At 40.6% G+C, this 24,156-nt stretch overlaps 1 protein-coding gene across 2 annotated transcripts in view; it reads left to right on the forward strand.

Moving 5' to 3' along the window:
• The window catches only part of Nell1 (neural EGFL like 1), a 787,071-nt gene that overhangs the window by 127,317 nt on the left and 635,598 nt on the right, over positions 1–24,156 (forward strand). For both annotated transcript variants that reach the window (XM_076844271.2, XM_076844272.2), the window contains exon 4: positions 3,327–3,497. In XM_076844271.2, coding sequence (XP_076700386.1) covers positions 3,327–3,497 — 171 coding nt within the window. The remainder of the gene's footprint in view (positions 1–3,326; positions 3,498–24,156) is intronic.

Genomic DNA, 24,156 nt, shown 5'->3' on the forward strand with positions numbered 1-24,156 from the left:
GCTGTATTTCAGTGCAAAATTGATTTATTTGACCAGGCCTAGAGTGTATTGACCAATATGGGGAAGTATCTAGAAAGAGGAATTGGGTAGGATCCTTATCCAGGAGGGGTTTCTAGTCTACATGGGAAACAGGCTTGAAAAAAAAATAGGGATATCATTGCTGTTTTCAAATATTTGCGAGACGAGCAGCTTTTCCTGGGAGCCAGAACAGTTCATTGGAACAGCACACGTGGCTCAGGTCCAAGGCTAAGGGGAGAAGTGCTGCTCATAAAACCTGGCTGATGGTTTCATCATCCATAGAGCTGCCGCCTCCACTCCCTCTGCAGACTCTCAGGAAGACCCCACAACACTTGAGCCTAAAGAGTTGAACTGTTAGAGCTACGTTGCTCTCTAGACACTTGCTTGTGATCACTTCCAGTATCTTTCCTTTTCCTGCCAGCACTACAGGGCTCCTAGTCTCTGGCTTGTAGCATCAAACTTCTGCTACCCTCACCGTGACCAACTGGCCAGGAAGTATAGCAGCACCTGGTCTACTCCACTACAGTGCTTCCTAAACTTTAATGTGCACATGAATCATCTGGGATCTTTTTGAAATGCAGATTCTGATTTCATAGAGCTTGGGTGGAGCCCAATAATCTGAATTTGCAGGGATAATGCTGTTGCTGCTGCTATTGCTCTGATTTCACTTTGGGTAACAAGCTCTGCTATGTATTACGGGTCTTCCCCCAGGCGATAGCCAAATCCCATCAGGCCAGTGACCATCTCTTCCAAGTTGCTATCAGGACTAAGCCTCACATCTCTATTAGCAGAGGGTTACTGCCTGGAAAAATTGCCTTATTCACTTCATGAAGCAATTTTATCTGGATGTCACTTAGCCATCCAGTATTTTTTTTTTAATCCCTGGTGCCGTTTCAGCAGTTATCTAACATATTATTTTTAAAAACACATCATATTGAAGTTCTTCCAAGTTGTTTGAGATAATATCACCTTTTGAATATATACATGATGTTGTCAGAAATATTAGCCTAAGACAGAAGTATTTGCTAGCATAATATTAGGGCAGATTTTTTTCTCATAGCTATATATTTGTGATTACCACAAGGTAATCACTTACTCCAGTGCTTTGTAAAGTGATCTTTAAATGATGTTTTTATAATACATTAAGCACTTGCTCAATGAGGCCATAACCCCAGGGATAATGATTAAATCTGGTTAAATGTATTTACCTTCCTCCTTAATGATTTTATCAGCCCATCTCTGAACATTTCAGGTTGTCATTGATTGAAGTCCTTTTAGTCATGTTTCTTCCCTTAGGAGTCACTTTTGGGTCAAGACAAGGGTATGAATCTTGGTAAGGTCTCAAATATAAGATCCTGGTTCTTCTATATTGGAGCTACATGGTCTTGGCAAAGCACCTAGTATCTCTGATCATATGTGAGCTCATCTGTAAAATAGGAATAATAATATCTGCATTAAAGAAATGAAATGGGATAATGTCTATGAAAGCATTTCACATATTCCTGGCACATAGTGGTCACTCAATAAGCAGTAGCTTCTCTTGACTTTGCTGCTCTTAGGATGCTTTCTACTTGTTTGGTGTTTTTTGTTGTTGTTGTTGTTGTTGGTTAAGGAGGGACATTTTATTCATTTTTCTTTCTTCACTAGTCTGAAAACAAGTGAGATAGGGATCTGTATTTTAAATGCTTTTTCATTTCTTCACTATGTGTTCAGGAAGACATATTGAATGAATTAGTGCATGACTAGATAGTCTTTAAGGCCTTGACTTTTAAGTTCTGGCATTGTTTGACTCTTCTAATGTTTTAGTTGCTTAAAAGAAATTGGAGAGTCTCTTTAGAATAAATGTTAAGTAATTTCTTCCTTTTTGGTCGTATAACATGTATTTTATTAATTATTGCCAATAAGTATGTACCTGGCCCCAGGAGCTGGCTGCTCTCATATAAGGAACTTCTTCAGTTCAGGCCTGATTTTTTGTTGTGTTTCAAATAAGAGAGGCCAGAGCTAGCCTTGATTCTCCGCTTCCCTTGAACTTCTCTTGGGAAGATCTCCTGTGAAAGACAAGCAAGAAATATGCATTTGTTCTCTGACATGAGATTTGGGAATCATGCATAATAGAGGTTGAGTTTCATGATATATTCATTTCGGTCCTCATGGAAGATGCATTTTGTATTTTTGATTAAACAGTCTAGCTGGTGAGGTCAGGCCAACTCAGTGGATTAGAGGAGACACAGCAGGTCCTTCTAAATCTCAGGATTAAACTGGTCACCATCTCAGTGAGCAGCTTTTCGACTGTCACCTGAATGTGTTGCTGGAGGTTAGTGCTGGTTGAGGTAATCTTGCTCCTGCTTGAGGGCATCTCTGGTGCCTGCCTCTAGGATGGCAGCAAAGTGCTTAGAAAGTGCACAGTTACATTTGAATGAGTTTAAATCCTGTCTTGGGTGTGTTATTTAATCCTTGAATTTCAGTTTTTAAATCTTTAAAATCAGTTTTATGCGGTTTTGTGGGTGACCTGCTAGTATGATGTCTGTCAGTGAGGTCAGGTCTCATGTCAATGACACATTTCAGAAGAGAAGCATGGAAGACAAATCCTCTGCTCCCCATGAAAGTGCCAGCACTGGGGGGTATGGGAGGAGTGTTCCCAAAGTTACTTGCTGCAGTCTCCAGTGGTGGCACTAGGGATGTCTCATGGATCTGGAAAACATGATAATCTTGGGAAAGAAAAATCCAAATGCATGTTTCATTCTGGGATAATTTGAAATGCTGATTGATATGTGAGTAGCTTCAACCTTTTCTCCCCTACTCATCTTCTAGGAATTGTCCAGATATAGCCTTTGGTTTAAGGGGGGGGGTAATCTTTAATAATCTATGTATTCTTGTAATTTATTTGAATCCCTGATGTCCAACAAGCTTTTTATTTCTCATTAGTTCTTGAAAAAGTTAAAATGGGAGTTCTAAAAATAAACATCAATACATTCTTTTGACCCAAATGGCCTAATAGAAGAAGGATTCTGAACGGTGCTTTTATGTATTTGAGAGAAACAGCCCCATGCTTTGCTAATTAGCTTGTGGCTTCTTACCTCACAGTGGCTCAATTGATCTCCTTTTCAGAGGCTCCAGGTGTCACCACAAGGGCTGTCAGACAATAGGTGAATTGGGTCCCTTACAGTACAATTGATTTCAAGTCATGGTTTTTGTGTTGTGTTTAGCTAATTTTAGATTTTGAGGAACCTCGTAATAAAGGGTGGGGATTGGCGATAGCTATGATATTCAGAACCAAAAATAAAACAAAATTTTCTTTCTTTACACAGCTATTTTGAACTGGAGAGCAGTGGCCTGAGGGATGAGATTCGATATCACTACATACATAAGGGGAAGCCCAGGACAGAGGCACTTCCATACCGAATGGCGGACGGGCAGTGGCACAAGGTCGCACTGTCAGTGAGTGCCTCTCACCTCCTGCTCCACGTGGACTGCAATAGGTATGTCTTTGATTGTTAGTGATTTTGCCCTTGAAATCAAGCAATGGAAAGGGGAAAAAAAAATCAAATCCCTCCAAGACTTGCCAGGAAACAAAAACCAAGGGACCTTAATTGTAATTTAACCTACCAAATGGGCCATTAGGCGTGCTGAAATGACCAAGTGTAATACGATAAGAAAACAGTTCATTAAGATGAAACTGTATCCTGTGATTAGGAACAAATGTACAAAAGGTTGATTACAGATTGGGGAATATTAAGTGCACCTCGGTGTGCTCTCAGCACTGGCTGAAATTCCATGGAACTGTGATCACAGTTAACTGTGATATATTGTTGTTGAGTTCGTTCCACTTGGGAGCAAAGAAGCCAGTCTACCTCAGAATGAATCTGAGAGGCCTTTGCTACTGAAGCGGCTAATTCTATTTTACTTCATCAGGTGCAGCTTTGCTTAAATATCTTTTCCAAATGGGACCTTCTTAAAATGGCTGTTCTTTGAATCTTTTGGAATCAGTGCCATCCATTCTCTGCAGAGGAATGCACCTTCCAGCTTTTCAGAGGGTGGCAGGACTATTTGTGAGATTTGGGGGGGGGGTTCTATAGAAAGTTGTAGTGACACAGAAGTGCTGTTCTATTTGGCACTGGAGGTAGGTTTACTGACAGCTGAAGAATGGAGACCACTGGTTTCTGTTCAATCACTCGTGGCTAGACAGCTAGATAATGGTGGTTAAGGGAAAAATGTTGATCTCTCCAGAAACCACTGAAAATCCTTATGGAAAGCGATCCAGTCCAATTACAGAGAATTTTTTTTGCATTCCAAGCATGCATTGTTGGTTCTCATTAATGATGCCATTAAAGTTAAAATGACTGTTCAGCCCCAGGGCTTGCTCCCTGGGGCCTAGGGTAAAGAAGGGCTGGGGACAGCCTCCCTTCCAGAACCCATCAAGAGGAAGGGTATTCCAAGGTCAGTCAGTGACAGACTACATATCTGATGAGTGGATTTTTTTTTTAATGTGCTTGACAATCCTTCTGAAGTCTGTTTTAGAAGACTTGGAAGGGCAGAAATCTGGTGTCAGGCTCAATCCAGTGTCAGGCTCTGAGAAATCGAAGTGTGTCTTGCTCCATTTTGATGTGCTCTATTTAAGGCACTTTCTAGACTTCTGAAGTATTGTGGCTTTGACTAGTTATAGTATTGTGTCTGGACAGTTTCCATAGAAACCATTGGCTCCTTTTCACCCTGCAGACTTGAGCTGGGCAGCCTGGAGGAAGCCAACCTTTAACTGCTCTCTCCATTCTACCTTTCAGAACTCATTGGCTCTTTCAATTCTCTAGAATTAAAGTGGCCTGATAGATAGCACTCTTGTTCCCAGTGACCTGCCATCCACATGCTGCCCAAGTGGGATTGCAGAGGAAGGGCACTGCTTGTCCTCCTAAATTTCAGGCCAGGGAAAGGCCTCAAATTCCTACTTTAGTAATATCCAGCCAAAAATTCCTGGAGACACTGCTGTTTTCTTGCTATACATTATTTTGCTTCTTTCCTCCAAAAGTTTTATTGTGTCTTGACATTGTTCTCTTTCAAGAACAGAAAAAAAAAAAAAATAGGAGAGAGAGGATCTGTCCCTGCTAAGCTAGAATTTCTTGCCTCCATAAATTCTTTGGTCCCTTCGAAGTATTATTTTCTGCCATCCTCAGCCACTTGTTAACTCTGTGACTTTGGGCAGGTGAATTTACTTACATATTAGCGATTTCATTTGAAACAGGAATGAAATATGAATACCTATTTATGAATACTAATTATGCTCTAGATCATGATGTTTTGGTTAATAACAGGCAGCATATAAGATGGTGGTCTCATTAGATACATCACTTAGTGACAACATAGCCTTCTTAATCTGTGTAAGTGCATATATGATGTTCATACAATGATGCAATCACCTAATTCATTTATATCCCTGTTGTTATGGATCATATGACTGCACATATTTACAAATGGGAGTGTTAAATATTCCATGTAAGGTGCTTAGACCTTTGGTGTACAATATGCCTTTTGGTGGTGGTTGTTTTTTATTTTGCATATTTACCTCTTTGACCTTGCCTCTAACCTTTTTTTCATTGCTCATACTTTATGGATTCCACAGCCTCTCTTCAAGAAGAGTGGGAAAAGGATGGGGGTGCTTTAGCTTTAGAATTAGCCAGTATTTGTGGAATGGATAGAGGAGATTCTATGTATTCATTTTCTTGATATTTTTACTCTTTGGCGTATGACATAACATGCTCTTTACGTGAGGTCTTGGGAGATCATTGGAGGTGTGTGGAAAAATATGGGATCTGATTGCTGGAACCCATTGCACCTACATTTATTGAACATTATTACACTCTAGGTAACACACTAGGCTTAATGTTCCTTAGGACAGCCATATGGGACAGCTGTATTAGACCCATTTTATAGACTTGGAAATACAAAGGCCCAGAGAATGTAAGTCACTAAGGTTTCAGTAACATAAGTATAGAAACAAAACTTTGGACATGGATCTACCTCCCAAACTTTAGTCTTACCACCCCACCATACCCCCTCCATAGTGTGTAAACTTCACGCACTGTCGAACACAAAGCCGCAAGGATAGGAGGGAGTCTTCCCAGGAGTCAGTGCTACAGAATGTCATAAAAACATTTAAAATCAGTAACACAAGATTTCCCAGGCAATACCATTGCTCTGAAGAATTTTAGTGTGGCAGGACTTTCTGCTTTATTTTTTTAATACATAGGTTAGAAATTGAGAAATGGCTTTTTCAGACCTAGTTGCACAAATCGTCATAAGAAAAGTCATTGCTATTTAAGTAGTTCGACACTTTCTATGCTACCAAGACTTACACTTTTTTCCTTGCTTCAGCTTTTATCCGGGCCTAGCTAGAAAATCTCAGTATACAGGTAGAAGATTACCTCAAACCAGAAAGATAAAAGGAACCATTCAGCTGGGTAGCCAGGCTGGTTATCTCCATTGCCTTGGGTTTTCCTCTACCTACCTTACATTAATAGTTGCCAACCAAGCCTAGCATGAGATCTTCCTCTGATTCTCTTCCTCTGTTCTCAGCTCCCTTAGCAGACTGTCCCATTAGTCAAAGGAAGAATCCACCAAACCTGGGATTCAGATCAGTGATCTTTCACATTCACCGCAAATGGATTTTCTTTTTTTTATTTGGTAACTTTTTTCAATCATCCAGTCATTTATTGGGCAAACTATCTCTGTGTGGATACTAAAAAATAAAAGCTTCCTAGCCATTGGGAAGTTCATGGCTTACTCATTTTATTCTTTTAAATTCATCCTGAAGCCACAATTCAAACTAGCTTTCTAGTTTGAATTCATCCCATTTATTGATTCTTGATGTTAATTATTGTGCTATAGGAGTCTTATTAAGGAAGTTGGGGCCTAATCCGACATAATAGAGATTTGGGCCTACTTTTTCTTCTCATAAATGCAGTGTTGTCTCTGGTTTAATTCCTAGGTCCTTGATCCACCTTGAGTTCTGTCTCACTGCTGGAAAAATTATCTCTGAATCATAGTCTATCATATTTTATCCAAACTCTGAATTCTTTTTTTTTTAAAGAGAGAGAGAGAGAGAGAGAGAGAGAGAGAGAGAGAGAGAGTGTTTCAATATTTATTTTTTAGTTTTCGGTGGACACAACATCCCCGTTTGTATGTGGTACTGAGGATCGAACCCGGGCCGCACGCATGCCAGGTGAGCGCGCTACCGCTTGAGCCACATCCCCAGCCAAACTCTGAATTCTTATTTCATTTGTTCAGACTTGTAGAAGTGTGCTTGGCACGTGCATGCATACACACACATACAAACACACACTCTCTTATCCTGATCACTACCCTGACAGTGAGTTAACTCAGTGATTATAGTCTGTACAATAGCATATTTAGATTTCACTTTATTACATGCTATTTATAAGCCACAGAGCAGTTCAATTTTTATATTTAACTGATCTTTAAAAGCTTGTTGAATCAGAAATTAAAATAACTATAAATCACAGAACAAGTAAGTAATTCAAAGTTTCTAATAACTTTAGAGTGTTTTCAGGATATAAGTATCTGCTTATATATGTAGATTTCTCATAATGAAATATGTCAGTATGGCATCTTCCTTCCAGAGAGCTCCTAAAGTATTTATAAACATCATCTTATTAAACCTTACATTTCTTAAGGTACTTAAGCCATCTGTGTAACGTATTACACTGATTTTACACAAACATTGCTATAGTATAAAGGGGGAAATTTAAGAGATGACTATAAATGATCATAGCTTCCCAAAGAAAAACTGACACTCTTATTCTCTTGGGTCTCTGGTTGAAATATTCACCTTAAAAACAGAAATACACATAATTCTTCCTCAAAATTAATTAAAATAAACAGATCCTCTATCTAGGGAGAGATGACAAGCAGGCTAGGAAGCTGGGACATCATGCTTAAGTTTAAGTACGAGTACCTGGCCATGGTGCAAGAGATAATGTAAGGCAGCACATGATGGATTGTTGTTTTTCTGGTAGAGACATTCAGGTCTGGAAGATCACAGCAGGGAGAGCAACTGGGGATGTGGAGTAGTTTCTCAACCTCCTACCATTGCAGGTGAAGATGCATGGCAGTTTCTATGACTTTACAGTATGGTCACTTTGTGAATTGCTAGTGACACGAGAGTCAGGCTTGCAACAAAGTTTATGTTGTGGGTATTACAAAGCCACTTGCAATCTGGAGAGAGGAAATTTGTATGGGTGCATAGTATCAAGTTGTTAGTAATGGAAGGCCTGTGGGGAGATAAAGAAGTTAGTATGGAGAGGGGAAGAAAGGGAAGAAACAGCTTGTCTCCCATGTTTCATATTCCAGGAACCTGAGCCCTGTGGTTTAACCTAGATTGAAAAGAATTTTGAATCTTTGTCTTGGCTTTGCCAGTTATAAAATGTGATTTTCATACAATGATACAGGAGTGTGAAAGGCAATCTGTGTCTTTGCTTTCCAATTAATTAATTAATTAATTTGTTCATTGGCTCATTCAAATGCCTGGAAATGTGCTCTGATTTGCAAAATAGGAGTAGTAGTAACTCTTCTGCCATAGGGGTATTGTATCAGTATAGCTATCGAGCACATGTCAAATCTTCTGAAAATTTCAGGCTATTTCATAAACAGACAGCATTGTTAAGTACCATAGACAGGTACCATCATATTGAGAAGATTTTCAAGTATTATACTGGAAACTAATACAATTCAGTCTACAGTTTCACCTCTATTAAAGCAGTGTCTTATGTCCCATGTATTTAGGACCAAATGGGTAATATGAATTCATGGAGCAAAATAGAGTTTGAGGTCAGTTGGGTCCCTGAAGTTATTCTGATTGACAAGTCCTAGGTGAGGTTCTCTGGTAGTTTGTCTTAGTTTCCTGGTCTGTACTTCAGCACAGTGGTGCATGGTTTTTATACTAACATGATCACTTTTAAAATATGTAAAACCAGGAAGGAAATGTTCAGTGTGATAAGATCGGTTGTTGATCTTGGCAGGGCTTTGAGAATATGGTGTGACCTGTTTCCCTCTATTCCTGTGGTAGTAGAGAGGAAGAGGTTTAGAGAATTGGCCTCTGCTCAATCCTGAGCCAAAATTTTTATGACTTTTATGAAGGAATGTAATGTTTTACCAAGTGAAGGAACTTCTTTGTTAGATTTTTTTTCTGTGTCTCTTAAAGTCCACATGGATGAACAAAATAGTATTATAATTTGCATCCCTGCTATAGCCCCCAAAATGTTCTGGTCTGAAAACATGAGCTAAAAGAAATTGTTACATTTTTGTGACTATGGGAAAGTTATTTGCTATTTCTGCTGTTTCTGGATATTGACCTTTTAAAGCATATAATGAGGATCCAGAACATGGTAACTTTTTTTTTTTTTTTTGGTACTGGGGAGTGAATCCAAGGGTACTCAACCATTGAGCTACATCTCCAGCCCTTTTGATATTTTATTTTGAGACAGGGTCTTGCTAAAGTTGCTTAGGGCCTTGCTAAGTTGCTGAGGCTGGCTCTGAACTTGTGATCTCCTGCCTTAGCCTCCTGAGCCACTGGGATTATAGTGCCTGGCTAGAACTAGGTAACTTTTAATTCTCCTTCCAACTTTAGCCTTTTGGGGGATCTCTGATTCCCTATCATCACAAAGCCTATTTCAGGGATTGCACTTTCTCTCTTCAGGACCCTGGAGAGCAACCCAGCTTGCCTTCTTCACAGGGCCACTTCTGAAGAGGACCAGCAGGGGGTTTGCAATCATCTGGATTTATATGTGGGTTGACAGGCAGCAAGCTGCTCATAAGCAAAAAATTCTTCCTCCAAATGCCCACTCTCTTTTTAAAGATTAGTTTCCTCCCTCCATGTTGAATACATGCATGTTTTGATGCTAAGGCATAGTGCCTTCCTGTTCTCTCCAACTTGTGCCATTCCTTTCTTCCAGAGTGTTCTGTGCCAGACATATGAGAATGGGTAACCTGTGGGGATGAGGACTGCCCCGATCATGGAGGCCTTAGCAGCTTACTGACCTACAAGACAAGCAATGTACTGTAGCAAGCAGATGATGGATAGTTGTGCTGTTTAGAAGCACAATACATCCTCTGAATACTGAAGGGAAAAAAAACCTTTGATGCTGCTGAGTCACAAAGATTTGAATAACATTGAGAGGGAATGTAAAGATCCTCAGGGCCAGTGTAACATATTCAAAGTTGTAGATTCCTTGGAAAACTAGAGAGTGGCTGCTTCATCATTAAGGTGGCCTTGACCCCTGAGTGTTGGCTCCCTGTTCTGACTGCCCCCTCCTCTTCCTACCTTGTGTAGCCTGTGGCTTATTTCTTTCAACCTTATTAGGTGGATTCCAAGTTTAACTTTGCCCTACATCCCATGGACATTAGGAGCAGATGGATTTCTAATTTTCTTTTGTTCCCTGGTGGGTTTAAGTGTGCCTTTAGTTAACCATGGCCTCAATGGCAGAGAGAGAAGTGGGAGGTGAAAGGATTAACTGAAGTTGATGATCCAGGTGGCTTCACTTCCTTCCTCTATTCCTGGCCTTTCACAGTGGTAGTGAAAAGGATTAAATAGAAATACAATAGAATCTTTTCTTTATCTAATGGTCTGTTTTTGGACACCGTCACTAGATTCACGTGAAGGTATTTCATTGTATACATGAAGCCTAAGATGTATTAAAATAGAAAAGTAAGACTCCATTTGCAACTCGGAGTGATTTCATCTACCTGCCTCAGACACATCTTGGGTTGTCATGGCTTCGCATGGACCTGGCTCTACATGGGATGAATGGAAGGCAAAATAGAATGCAAGAGAAATAAGTTGTTTTCTTTTAGAAAAAAAATATTGATGCTTGCATTTTTATTGTTATAATTTTACTACATGGATGTGCACAGCTATTTTTTTTAAAGGAAAGCAGAGAGAGAATAAAAAGTCAAATCAGAACAATACACATGATGGGACTGTATTTGAAAAAATACATAGACATTTATATTTTAGTTGTGTCTATTAGTTTTATGCTTCACTTGTTGGAAAGGATCAGTGGGGAATAAAAAATGCATGAGCCATGAGGATTTTTTTGTTGAAAAAAAAAGTTCCAATTTCTATATTAGTTTTCTGGTTAGACCAGTGGTGCTGATGTTGTCATTGTAAAGAACTGATTTCCTATTCTACTGTAAAGGAAATTAATCTAATTTAATTCCTCTAATTAAAGGAACTTTTAATTAAACTAATGTTATAAATGATAACAGCCAGAACTGTTGGGTGCCAGAAAGCCTATTTATGGGTGAACCTGTAATTTTTTTGTTCTTCATTTAGGGGTGTGTTTGGGATGGGGTATGGGGAGGAGGAGTGTTGGAAGGAAAAGTTTTCTTTGCCCTCTTTTTCCTACCCTAACTCCACATTCAATTGACTCTTGTCCCCAGCTCATCCTTTTAACTTCAGGTGAGTGTTTTTTTTCCAACAGGGTTTCCAGAGTTACTGAGCTAGCTGGTTAATGTGGCTGGACCCTGGCTTGAGGGTTTTCCTTAGCAATTAGAGCAGAAATAATTTCTCTTCTCCTTAAAGGGCCTGTGAGAGGCCGTCTCTACCTTCCTCAGGAATGTCATGACACATCCCTACTCATTAGACTCTATTAGCCTGAGGGCATCACTTTCCTGACAGCAAATCTCACACATATGTACTTACAGGCTTCAGGTTCGGCCATCAGTGGGTACTTTGGGACACTCAGAATGCTGTATCACCCAGAATGGAGTTTTATTTCCATTGGAGGTAAACAGCCTCGGGCTGCGATTAATCCTGGTATCTCCTCAGCAAAGCACTTAAGCAACTTAGTCACTTGGTGCTCTTCTGCTAATACCTACTTTCCAGGTCTGATACTGTCTTTGGCTGAAGGAGAAGCAAGATGAGGGAAATGCATAATTCAAGTTTCTTGAATTCCTTAACATTTTAGCCTCAGAGACCCAAAGCCACACTGGGGGAAATGCAGACTTTTTGCTCCATCATTACTAAGCTGAGGTTAGTGTTTTATTATTCTTTAGAGATGGTTCATATATTCACTTGTCTTCATTATAGCCCTGTGAGATGGATGTTCTTGTATCTTATAGATGGGGACTTTGAGGTGCTGAGAAAAGAAGCAACTAGTTCAAGGGTATACAGTAAGTCGGGGGCAGACAGGAGCCAGAGCCCAGGGTCCTTTCCTATTCCTCTGCTCAGGGAGCTTATTCTCTACCACTGTTACTACTCAGGGAGTCAAGTTGCTTTCTCTGGGCTAGCATTCAGGATTTAGATTTCCTCCTCCACTTCCAGCTTCTCATGGAATAAGTTCAAGGAATCCAGTTTATTAACTGGGGAAAAAAAATCCAAAACAACCAAAAGCACGTTTTCATGTATAATTTTATGAAATTAGGGGACCTGGCCAGTTCACAACACTTCCTGTTGGACCATGGTCTACCATGTTATAAATTCCAGCTTTTGTTCATAAGTTGGTCTTTAGATTCTAGAAGGCTTATGCAGAATTGGCTTTACATTTAAATGCCCCTTATTCCTGGAATTTGGAGTGCTGAGAGGTTTGTGGTTTCGGTACCACAGAGATAGGGCCCCTTGTCCTTGTGTGATCTGTACTTCTTACGTGTGCCTCGGTGCTGATGTGCAGTGGCCCTGGGCCTAACCTTGAATCACAACTGACTGCAGATGAGCCGTCTGGTCATTTCTTCAAATGTGGAATAGACGAATCGGCCTACTCTCCTGTGTTCCGTAATTGGCTTTACACTGTTCTGATATACATTTTGATATTTAATGTTTCAAGGTGGTAAACCCTCTGTATTTGTGAAGGTGACTTTGCAGTCACAAGGTCTCATTGAAAACTATTGGCAGTGAAATAAAGGGTCGGACAACGGAGAACTCTCATTTAGGAGGACATTTGTCATTATTGCTTCTTCTATGGGTACCTTATTAGATATACACTAAAGCCTGCAGAAACTAATAAGAGAGCTCCGGAGGTATTTGAACACACTGAATTCTGAGTAATTTTCATGAATGGTAATTTTTCATGAATATTAGAGTGATGTACAACGACTTCACACTACAAGCCCCTTCCCTTCCCTCTCCAACAAATGATTAAACCTAATTAATAGCATCTATATTTTAAGAAAACAATTCAGATCCTTAATTTAGCTTACACAAATTTTATATAGTCTGACCAGTGTTTCCATTTATTTTTTTATAGTCTGGCCAATCTTTCCTTCTACAGTTTTATCTTGTGATCAGTTTTCTTTATCCTCTAACCTCAAATTCTTTTAGTTCTTCAAATGTACCATATTCGCCTAAGCCACTGGACCTTTGCACCTGCCATTTCTATAATGCCAATCAATTTCTATTCATCCTTAATTTTCAGGCCAAAAGAAAGGGGTCAGTTGTGTTTTACGTTTTCTCCATAAAATAGAGTTCATTTTCTACTGAGCAGCTTTTGATCATTTGTTGATGTCTGCCTGTCTCACAGGTTGTGAGTACCCTGAGAACTCTCTACTTGTGCCATCAATGTCTTCCGCAGAACTGCCACATAATAGTCAGCAATATCAGCAAATACTTGAATGGATGCATAAATGGAAAAGCTGTGTGTAGAGTCTGTATTTTGACCTCTGCTCTTAGTCTTCCAGATTATTCCATTAGATATAACTTTTTCCTTTGCCTCAGTCCCCACATCTATGCAAAATTAGCATCCGTTCTGTCCAGTCCATTTGTACAGTTTGTTGTGAGATCAAACCAGAACCTGCATGTGAGTGTGCATTAACAATTCCAGTGTGCTTGGTAAACAGGCACAAGAAAAGGCGAAGATGAAGTCATCTTCACACCTTGTTTTGAACTTTTGGGGATTGTCTGCTTCTGGATGAAGGCAGTTAATTTATAGAAGGCTTTTGGTGCTTCCCTGGTCTGATTCACAGCACAAGGTGTGTTGTGCTCTGCTCTCAAGTTGAATTTACATGTGCCTGTGTCAGCGGGAGCTCTGGCAGGCGTGAAGGAGTGGAGGAGGAGGTAATTTACAGATGGGGCACAGACATGAACTGATGACAGGTGAGACTCAGGCACACATGTCCCTCTGCTGGAGGGCAGACACAACGGAGGATACAGGTATTGTCTGTATAGTGGACATGTCACCATCATAAAACCCTGTCAGACTGTTTCTTAATACTGCATTTGAAGCTTACAGGCAGGGCTTCCCATCAAGCCCCTGGGCATGGTTTCTAGAGTGGCCTCTGCTACTTTGGCGCATCATTATTATGAAGCTTGATGGGTATGTTTTTCTGAAATAGTTTGGAATTATGAAAGATGTAAGGTATTTCAAACTATCACCCTGCCTTTCATCCTATTTTATAGGCGTAGTCATTATGAGCACTTTTATTTCTATTCTTCAAATTTTTCTTTGAATATACAAACACATATTTCAATAATAAATAACATCAGACATAGTGTTATTCAGATTGATTTTTTCATTTAAAAGAATACGAGTCCAATGAACTATTGATTTGCAGTAGGAACATCCTCAGGAGGAATGAGAGCTGCTTTGCTTTCTGTAGGAAGGTCTGGGCAGCTTTGTCCCTTGGCAGTGTGTGGAGCAGCGCTCACCTGCAAGCTTCCAGCTTCCTGCTTTGGAATACATCCCTCTTGCCTGTCACAAACAGCAGGGACCGGAGAACCAGGGCAGGGAGCCAGGAGCCCCTGCTCTCCTAGCAGCATGTCCTATCTTGGCCGTGTAGCTAGGTGAGACCACGGCCATGAGCCCGTGTTGAGATGGGTGTAACAAAATTGAAATGGGTATGTGATGAGGGTCAGCGTGGACATAATGCTAGATCTTTTTTTGTGTAGCAGAAGAAAGCTGGTGCTGTTCAAGGTGAACACAATGAGACAAAGTGTAGTTAGTTCAGTGGTGTTTTAGTCAGCTTTTTCACTGCTGAGGCTACAAAGACCCACCCAGAACAAATCATAGAGGGGGAAAAGTTTATTTGAGAGCTCGCACAGTTTCAGAGGTCTCAATCCATAGACAGCTGGCTCCATTCCTCTGGACTCAAGGTGAGGCAGAACATCATGGTGGAAGGAAGTGGTAAAGGGAAGTGGCTCACATTATGATCAGAAAGCAGAGAGAGAAAGTCTCCACTCAACAGATATAAATATATACCCAAAGCCACGCCCCAATTTCCACCACCTCCAGCCATACCCTACCACTTCAATTACCACTCAGATAAACTCTATCAGGAAACTAATTCACTGATTGGGTTAAGACTCCTGTAACCCAATCATTTCTCCTCTGAACCGCCTTGCATTGTCTCACATGTGAGCTTTTGGGGGACACCTTACATCCAAACCATAACAAATGATTAAGAGGACAAACTTTTGGAGTTGGACAAAAATGGGTTTCTACTCTGGCTTTGCCATGAGCTATGCCACCTTCTGCAAGTTATTTAAGTTTTCCAAGCCTCAATCATAAGACAGAAATAACAATAGTGTCTCCCTTGTGGGATTGTGAGAACTAAATATGATACGGTACACAGATCAGATAGTCCGCTCTGGGTTGCAAATCCTAGTGACTTAAACTACAATAATATATAATGTTCCTTAAACAAGAAGTTTAGGTGAAACAACATCTGAGATGAGTCTGTAGCACAGATGTAGCATCTGGGAAGAGGCCCTTAGCATTCTTCTACTCCACTAACCCAGGCATGGTCTGTAGATACTTTTCTCTGGCAAAGGGGACAGGAATGACCACGACTGTCCAAGACCAGCAGTCCTTCCTGTGGGGCAGGCACATTGCTCATCTGACAAAACAGGTTTGTTGAGGAAGAATAAAGGGGAAGTGTTGGGCAGATGGTCAACAGTGTCTGCACAGAAAATCAATAGTTCAGCGCTCTGCGTGGTGTGTGTTTAATCTATGCCTTTATGATGCAGCTGATGCTTGATCTGATTGGGATGATTCTTCTTGCATGTCTGAGCAGAGCAGAAGTGTACAGAACAAGTAATGCCAGTATCTGATTAATCAGGAGTCATATGTATGCATGGCCATTGCTGTCATTATGGCATCTTCAGAAGGTCCCAGGCCAAGATCAAACAGGCCTGTCTGCCTCCTGCCTCCATAGTCCATCAGCCCCACGGGCAGGGGTAGCTCTTGTTGGACTTGTGCTTTGGAAAACCTAGGCACCACTTGTCTGCCTTTTGTAACTGCTCTCTTATAGCTGCCCTCTTACAGGGCATTAAACAGCTGCCCATTCCACATAAGGTGCCGTGGCAGGCCATCTAAGCAGGGCCCGACTGCAGCTTTTATCCAAGCCAGCCTTCCCACTTATTCTCATCTCCTGATACTCAAAACTCTTGCTTCTTAGTCCATCAGTCTCTGGCTTTTGGCAACTTGTTTGGATTCCTTCTCTAATGACCAACCTCAGAGTTTCAACACTACCCTGCCCCACTCTATAGCATCCTCCTGGCACAGAAGTCCCACATTTACTTTGTTACACTCTCTTAACGCTGACTCCTTAACATAGCTTGCTGTTTTTGTTTTCCTGCCATACCTTACCTACAAGTTGGATCCTGGAGAGTTTGTGGGCTGCCCCTTTATCTCCCTGAAGTTAGAGCCCATGCCCTGGTGGAATTCAGCATTGCAGCTCGGCTTAAAGCTTCTCTCGGAGTAATTCTGAAATCCAGAGAAGAAAATGATTACAACCTTTACATTATCCACAAAACTGTTAAACATGCAAACTATGTGGCTGAGTCTTGCTCTAAAGCTCATACTTGCTAAGCAGCACATGGAAAAAAGCGACTTAGTATTTGCAAGAGGAATGATCTCTGGGATTAACTAAAATGTCACCTCTTTCAAAAGAGAGGTTGCTTCAGTATTAACTACAGTCATCCCTTGAGGAGGAAGCAGGGTGGGAAGGTGGAAAAAAACCTTGAAGTCCATGCCGAGTATCTTCTGTTTGCTTCTCCAGAAACATTCTCTCTGCTCCCTTCCTCACTGTGTCCCAGCAGCCTGTCTGGATTCCTTCTGAATATCATTAGCAGAAAATATAGGCAAGAGGTTGGAGGAAGGGAACAGAGGGCCTCGTTCCCATAGCTCCTTTCCTGTGGAGTCACCCAAGCCTGGCTTTGTCCCTTGACCAAAGGACACAGGCCCCAATTAGGTGGCCCTTTTTGGGTTCACTGCCCTTGTATGCTCAGGAAGGTAAGAGCTCTGCCCATCTCTTTAACTTTTTACAAACTGTGGGGTGCCACCCCATCCCTTGCTGCTTAGCTACTCCTTACCCCCTGCTGTGAAACTGATCCTTTGGGTTTATTATTCTCTTTTCAAATGACCAGATTTTAGTATAGTAAATCCCACCCAGACCCTGACTGTTACGGATCGCTCTCTGGCTTCCCCACTCCCTAGCGGTGTGTCCTCAGGCACGTTTCTTAACCCCTTTGAGTCTTGGGTTTCTCATCAATAAAATGGGGGTGGCAGTAATGCTGCTTCTGTCTTCCTCACCAGGACGAAAAGGAGTGTGCAAATGACACGTAATCTGCTGTGCACACAAGGGAGGGGTGTCCACCTCTGTGACACACCCAGAGCTCCACGTGGGGAGAGTGCAGGTCTTTGAAGTGGTAGTGTGCAGCTCTCTGGAGAGGGCGCTGCATCTCTCCCGTCCCCTCAGCACAGTGGAGGAGAAGCACCCGTGACAGGAGGACAACCTGATGGCCACTTTCCAAGCTGACCTCTTCCTCCACTCACCTGAGAGTACAGGGCCAGCTCTCAGGAACACAGAGAAGTCTCCTCCTACCACAGATGATTTAATAATGAAATTCGCCTCTGATAGGAGGGGTTCTGTGACAAGGCCTTTTGAAAATACAGTTATGGGGTCAAAAAAGACACAATTTTCAAAATGGTGACATAGGTGAAAAAGACTGATTTGGGGGCTTTCATTTTTAAACATTCAGAGCGTCCAGTGTTTGGAGGAGGTAAACTGTGAGTATCTGTGTCTGGGTAATCTGTCGCTGGGGGCTAAAAAGAAAAGGCCCTGATATCTGTGTTGGAAATTGCCTTGGGAGGCTTCGTGCCTGACTTCAGGACAGATGTGCCACCCCCTGTAGCAATGGCTCTGTCTCATGCCCATCAGGTCATCTGTCATATTACCCTTGAAAGACACATCAGCATGGGAAATTACCTTGATCACTTACCTGTTTACAGTTTGGTGATGTGTCCCCTTCTCCCTCACTCATATCCCTCACCTCCAGTAAGGACTGTCGGCTGCTTGAACTTGTTTTGTTTTAATGCTGAGTCCTCTGCAGCTGGCCAGATGCTGGGAACATAGTGGACACTCAGTTCTGGTTGACTAGGTGAATGAGTTAATAAGCTAAAGGATTCCCACCCATATAGGTGGCTCTCTTGGGCATGAGAGGAATTCTGGAACTTTAAGGAGCTCATATATATTTCTTTGCATAACTTCAAAGAGAGGAACATGAACTCCCAATGCCAAGACTCGAAATGCTCAGAGCCCAAATGGAGACAAAGGCACAGGTTAACTGTTACATAATTTGAAAATAGGAGCATTGACTTCACAGGGAAATGAGAGAGTCAAGCCAGACTACTGGCTTCTTGTTTAGTTTCTTTTTTCTAAAGGTTTCCTTTTGCCTAAATTACTAGAGCTACATTTTAATAATTTCTTGAAAAAAAAGAGGTATGGAGATGTAGCTAAGTGGTAGGGTTCTTGAGTAGCATGTACCAGGCCTTGGGCTTGATCTCCAGGATAATAATAGCAATAATAATAATAGTTAATAATTAATAAATAAAAATAGCCCCATGTCATGGGTTTAATTGAAGCAATACATGGAAAGCATATAGATTTTTGTCTGGGACATAATAAGGACTCAGTGAATGTTGATACTGAGGATGATGATGGTGATGATGATGATGATTACCAGAGTAGTAGTAGGAGGACAGGAAGAAAAGAAGGAAAAGTTTATGAAATAAAATTCAGTGAATCCTGGCCAGTAGGTGAGAAAACTTTGGTTCCATCTATACTACTCAGCTCTTTGTGACATATGGCAAGAACTTCTCTTCTTTGAGCATCATTTGCAAAATGAGGAATTTGAACCTGGTAGTTTCTGTGTGCTCTCAAATTATGATTAGTTTGCACAGAGTTGGGCTTGGAGGATGCAGTCTATTTGTATATAAGAGAGTATGATGTGCATGTGGGAGATAGTTTTCCCTATTGTTAATTTTTTTTTTCTGTTTATGCCATCAGGTTACTAAGCGAAAAGAATAGCATGTCTCTTTGATCTCTCTACCCCAAGGCTCACACACTTTGGATACAGAGGAGACTCAAATATCCATTGGTTGCTTGATCGACTGATTTGATTAGATGTTAGGGTTTGGAAAGATTCCAGCAGATTCAGAAGAGAAAGAAAGAAAGGGTAAAGGATAATTTCATTAAAAAAAAAATTTAAATTGTCCATGAGATGTTTGTGTTGCTTTATGTATACATGTATATTTTAGAAAAGGAAATAGAAAGAGGGTGGAAGACAACCATGAGAAAGTAGGAAAGGAAAGATGAATATTAATCTGGTGTCTTCCGTGTGCCAGGGACTTACAGCATTGCATTTGACCTTCAGAAGAACCTTATGAGATGTGGGAGCAGCTGTTTTTAAGGCATCTTCATTTCCATTTTGATTGGAGGAGGTAGGATCATGGAGAGCTAACCTGTTTCAGGTCCCAGTAGGAGGCAGGTTGGAGGTGATTTGAAACCCAGGTCTGCATGATTGCAAAGCCATCGCATTCTCCTCTGTGGGGTAGCTATTCCACATCTCTTCCCCACTTCTCATACTCTCAACACTTCCAGGCTTTTGTTCACATTCCACGGATAAACTTCCTTCCTACTTCACCCAGAAAATAGAAGCAGAACCTTCCTCATTCTGTACCATGGACTCTGCATGCTCCTATTTTAGGGTCCTCACTTTTCCTTGTGCATGATCAACTTCAACTGGTATTCCATCCCTTCTGTACTGCGTCAACGGGACCATCTCTAGCAGCATATATACATTTTACGAACCCATTCTGTGTCAGTACACACCTTCAATCCATTCTATCTCCTGCTCCAGCCAGGATCCCCATTTCTCCATGTTTCTTCACAGCGAAACTCCCAAGAAGAACTGGTAAATACTGTATCTTCATTGCTTCCCCTCCCATTTTCTCTCTAATTCATCCTGACCAGGTTTTGTTCCCTATCATCCTACCAAACCAACTTTTATTCAGGTCACCACTGAACATCCATGTTGGTAATTCCAAGAATCAGTCCTCCATCTTCATCCTACTGGATCTATCAGCTGCGTTTGTTTGCTCCCTCCTGGAAAATTATTCTTCAGTATGTTACTGGGCCACCAAAAATGTGGAGCAGTCTTTACTTTTTCTCACGTTGTAAATGCAATTATAAGTAAATTCTATTCATTTTATCTTCATAATATGTAAAAAATAATGACAATTTTTACAGTATCTCTGCAACTACCTGCCTAGTTCAAACCGTCACCACCTCTCACACGTGCTATTGCAATAGTCTTCAATGAGTTGCCCACATTTTCGGTGACCTTGTTCCCAGCCTGTTCTTAACCCACCAACCAGTGTAATCCATTTAAATTAGGTAATGTAAGCTCTTTCCTCAAAACTCTACAAAGCTTCCCACCTCACTTAAAGTAAGAGATTGGTCCATAGGATGGCCTGTAAGTCTAAAGAGATGGAGCTCTTAGTTGTGTCCTTGGCCCCTTTCCCTATTACTATTCCCTGCTTACTCTGTGCCAGGCACAGGCTCCTTAGGCTGTGGTGTTCCTTGACATTTTCCACGTGTGCCTGCCTTAGTCCTCTGCATTGGCTGTTTGTTCTGCTTGAAATACTGTTCTCATACACAGGCTCCTGGCTTCTTTCCTTCCTTCCTTGAACTCTCTGTATAAGTGCCTTCTCACCCATAAAACCATATTGTTCTCCATCCCTCTTACTCTGTTTTATCTCCATATTTCTACCTTTTCCTAAGAAGGCACAGGTTCTTCAAAACATAGTACTATGCCTAAACCATTGTAGATGATAAATGTCCATTGAAGGCAAGAATGAATGACTGTACTACATTGCCTCATTTCTACGTTACTAATGACTGAGCACTTTGAATTCCATATGCTGTTGGAGTAAAACCAAAACAGACCAGATCAAAACAAAACAAAAATGAAGAAGATGGCCTTGATTTTCTGAGAACCATCAAATGGCTAAGCATTGGAAACTGTTGTGCAGTCTTGTGGGGCCGGAAGGCTGTGGGTGAGGACATTTTAAATGGGTACAGAACAGAGATAGCTTCTGGCTGGTTTGGAAGTGCCACTGGGCCTTTCTGTGGTTGAAAAAGACCAATGATGTGGATTTCTGTCAGGTGAAGCCGGTGGGATGGAGTAGAGGGCTTAGTTGGAACAATACCAAAGAACTACCACTTCTTTAGCACCTACTACAGGCCAGGCCTTGTGATTTACAAACATTATTTTATTTCAATATAACATAAAACCTAGGAAGTATCTCTTGCTTCCTTATTTTTCAGAGAGGTTAAATGACTTTGTCAACATTCTAGATCAGAAAAGTTAGAACTGGATGTGGCTGCACTGAAATCTCCTTCATGGTGAGCAAAAGCTCTAGGTTTACCTTCAGACCTGTGTTCTAACTCATAGAAACATGTCCAGAATATTTAGAGGAGGATTCAGATATTTACTAAGTTTTTTAAAGGATCTTTGTCAAGCTTGCTTATTTATTTTTGAACCTGCACAGTACCATGAAGGATATAGAACTAAATACACATTATATCCTCTTAGAAGCTTGTGGTCTTATTTGACACATAAAACCAACACAAAGACTCCTATAGTATAATAGACAATCCTGTATAATGCAGTGCTGAACCATGTGTCAAGTTTATTTTAAGTGCTGCTATAATTGAGAAGGAAGAAGAGTCTGAGTCTGTATCATCCTTTCATTTAGCATTTATTGAGTGTGTTTTATGCATTAGGTCCTGTCATAGTTTTTGGGAATTAAGAGATGATGGTGGTGGTGATGGTGATGATGGTGATGATGATGATGATGATGAAAATGTCAACAATGATAATTGCATGATGTTATTTAAATGAAACATCCGGAATAGGCAAATTCATTAGAGACAAGTAGTAGACTGAGGTAAGGGTGAGGGATAATAGAGAATTATTACATTATGGTTACAGAGTTTTTGTTCCGAGTGATAAAAAACATTTTAGAAACTGATTTGGTTATGGTTATACAACCTTATGAACATAATAAATGCCACTGAATTTTCCAAGCAAAAATGGATAAAATGACACTCTTTTTTACCCATGTTTACCACAATGAAAACTTAATAATGTAATATATCAAAATTTATTGAAGCATACACATAAGTAGGTGAATTGTATCATATGTGAATTATGTATCAATAAAATTGTTAAAAATTACCATGCATGAGAAGAGCATGAGAAGAAGATTAACATTAAACAGGGATGAGAGGTAGGAGGGAAAGGTAGAGAGAAGGGTAATTGCATGGAAATGGAAGGAGACCCTCATCGTTATACAAAATTACATACAAGAGGAAGTGAGGGGAAAGGGAAAAAAAACAAGGGAGAGAAATGAATTACAGTAGATGGGGTAGAGAGAGAAGATGGGAGGGGAGGGGAGGGGAGGGGGGATAGTAGAGGATAGGAAAGGCAGCAGAATACAACAGACACTAGTATGGCAATATGTAAAAGAGTGGATGTGTAACCGATGTGATTCTGCAATCTGTATATGGGGTAAAAATGGGAGTTAATAATCCACTTGAATCAAATGTGTGAAATATGATATGTCAAGAACTATGTAATGTTTTGAACAACCAACAATAAAAATTAAAAAAAAATTACCATGCAAGAAAATAAAACACATATTGAAAAGGCCTATCATGGTTCTGGTACCTATAAAGTCATGGACCTATAAAGTCAACTTTGAGATCTATCTCAGTAAAAGTATTATATTTTAAATAAAAATTTAAAAAAGCTTAATAAACTCAAAGCAAAAACCCATATCACTAAAAAATAAACGAAATTAAGGTTGGCATCAGATATTTTGACAGCAACATACAAAAAAAGACAAATGTAGCACTTTCAATAAAACTCAAGGAAAGATATGGCGAGATTAGCTTCTGAGTTTGACAGCTGTGTTGAGTCTTAATGTATTATACAGCCGGTGAAGTGCTAAGAAGGTATCCAGAACCAAGGGACCAGAATGCAAAAGATGGAAGGCAGAGAGTGCATGAAACTTCCAGGACATGCAAATAATTCAGGGTGTAGCTAGAGGAAGTAGGTCATTAGGGATGTGGCCTTGGGGACTCTATTATTCCTGTGTTTCCCTGCGCCCTGCTTCTCAGCGGCCACAGCTGAGAAGCTTTCCTCCAGAATGCCTTTCCACCATGATGTTTCTGCACTGGAGCCAGCCAACCATGGACTGAATCTTCTGAAACCATGAACAGAACTAAATCTTTCCTCCTCTAAGTTGTTCATGTCAAGTATTTTGGTCGCAGCAATGAAAAGCAAACTAACACACTGAGTCACTGGAGGATCCAGAAGACTAAGGGACATTCAGGGGGCTCATTATCACTTATGTCACTTTGCCTTAGCATCAGGGAACACTCAAAGCAAAAAACAAAAACAAAAAAATCTGTATGATACATACAATTAAAAAAAGTAATTGCTATTCATGGGGCCTCAAAATAAATAGGTAAGGAGAGCAGGCTCCATTTTCTTTATGTAAAAGGCAAGGAAATAATTACAGGGAGATGAAGTGATTTGTTCAAAGCCACACCCTGGGTTGATTGGTTAAACCCAGGATTTAGAACAGGGTCCTTCGGCCTCTTATCTATTCTGTTCCAATTAGTCTTCAATACCTTCTTCTTCTCTTACTAGAATGCATTTTATAATTCCCTCACCTTCTTAATTTTTTCTTTTATCATTCATTTTGGTCTTTGGAATTAAAGGAGTCACTTGCATGTCCTTAATAATAGGCTTATTTGAAACATGTCTGGAAACGGCTTTTAATTTATACC

The sequence above is a fragment of the Callospermophilus lateralis genome, chromosome 2 (assembly GCF_048772815.1).
Source record: "Callospermophilus lateralis isolate mCalLat2 chromosome 2, mCalLat2.hap1, whole genome shotgun sequence".
Lineage (NCBI taxonomy): Eukaryota > Metazoa > Chordata > Mammalia > Rodentia > Sciuridae > Callospermophilus > Callospermophilus lateralis.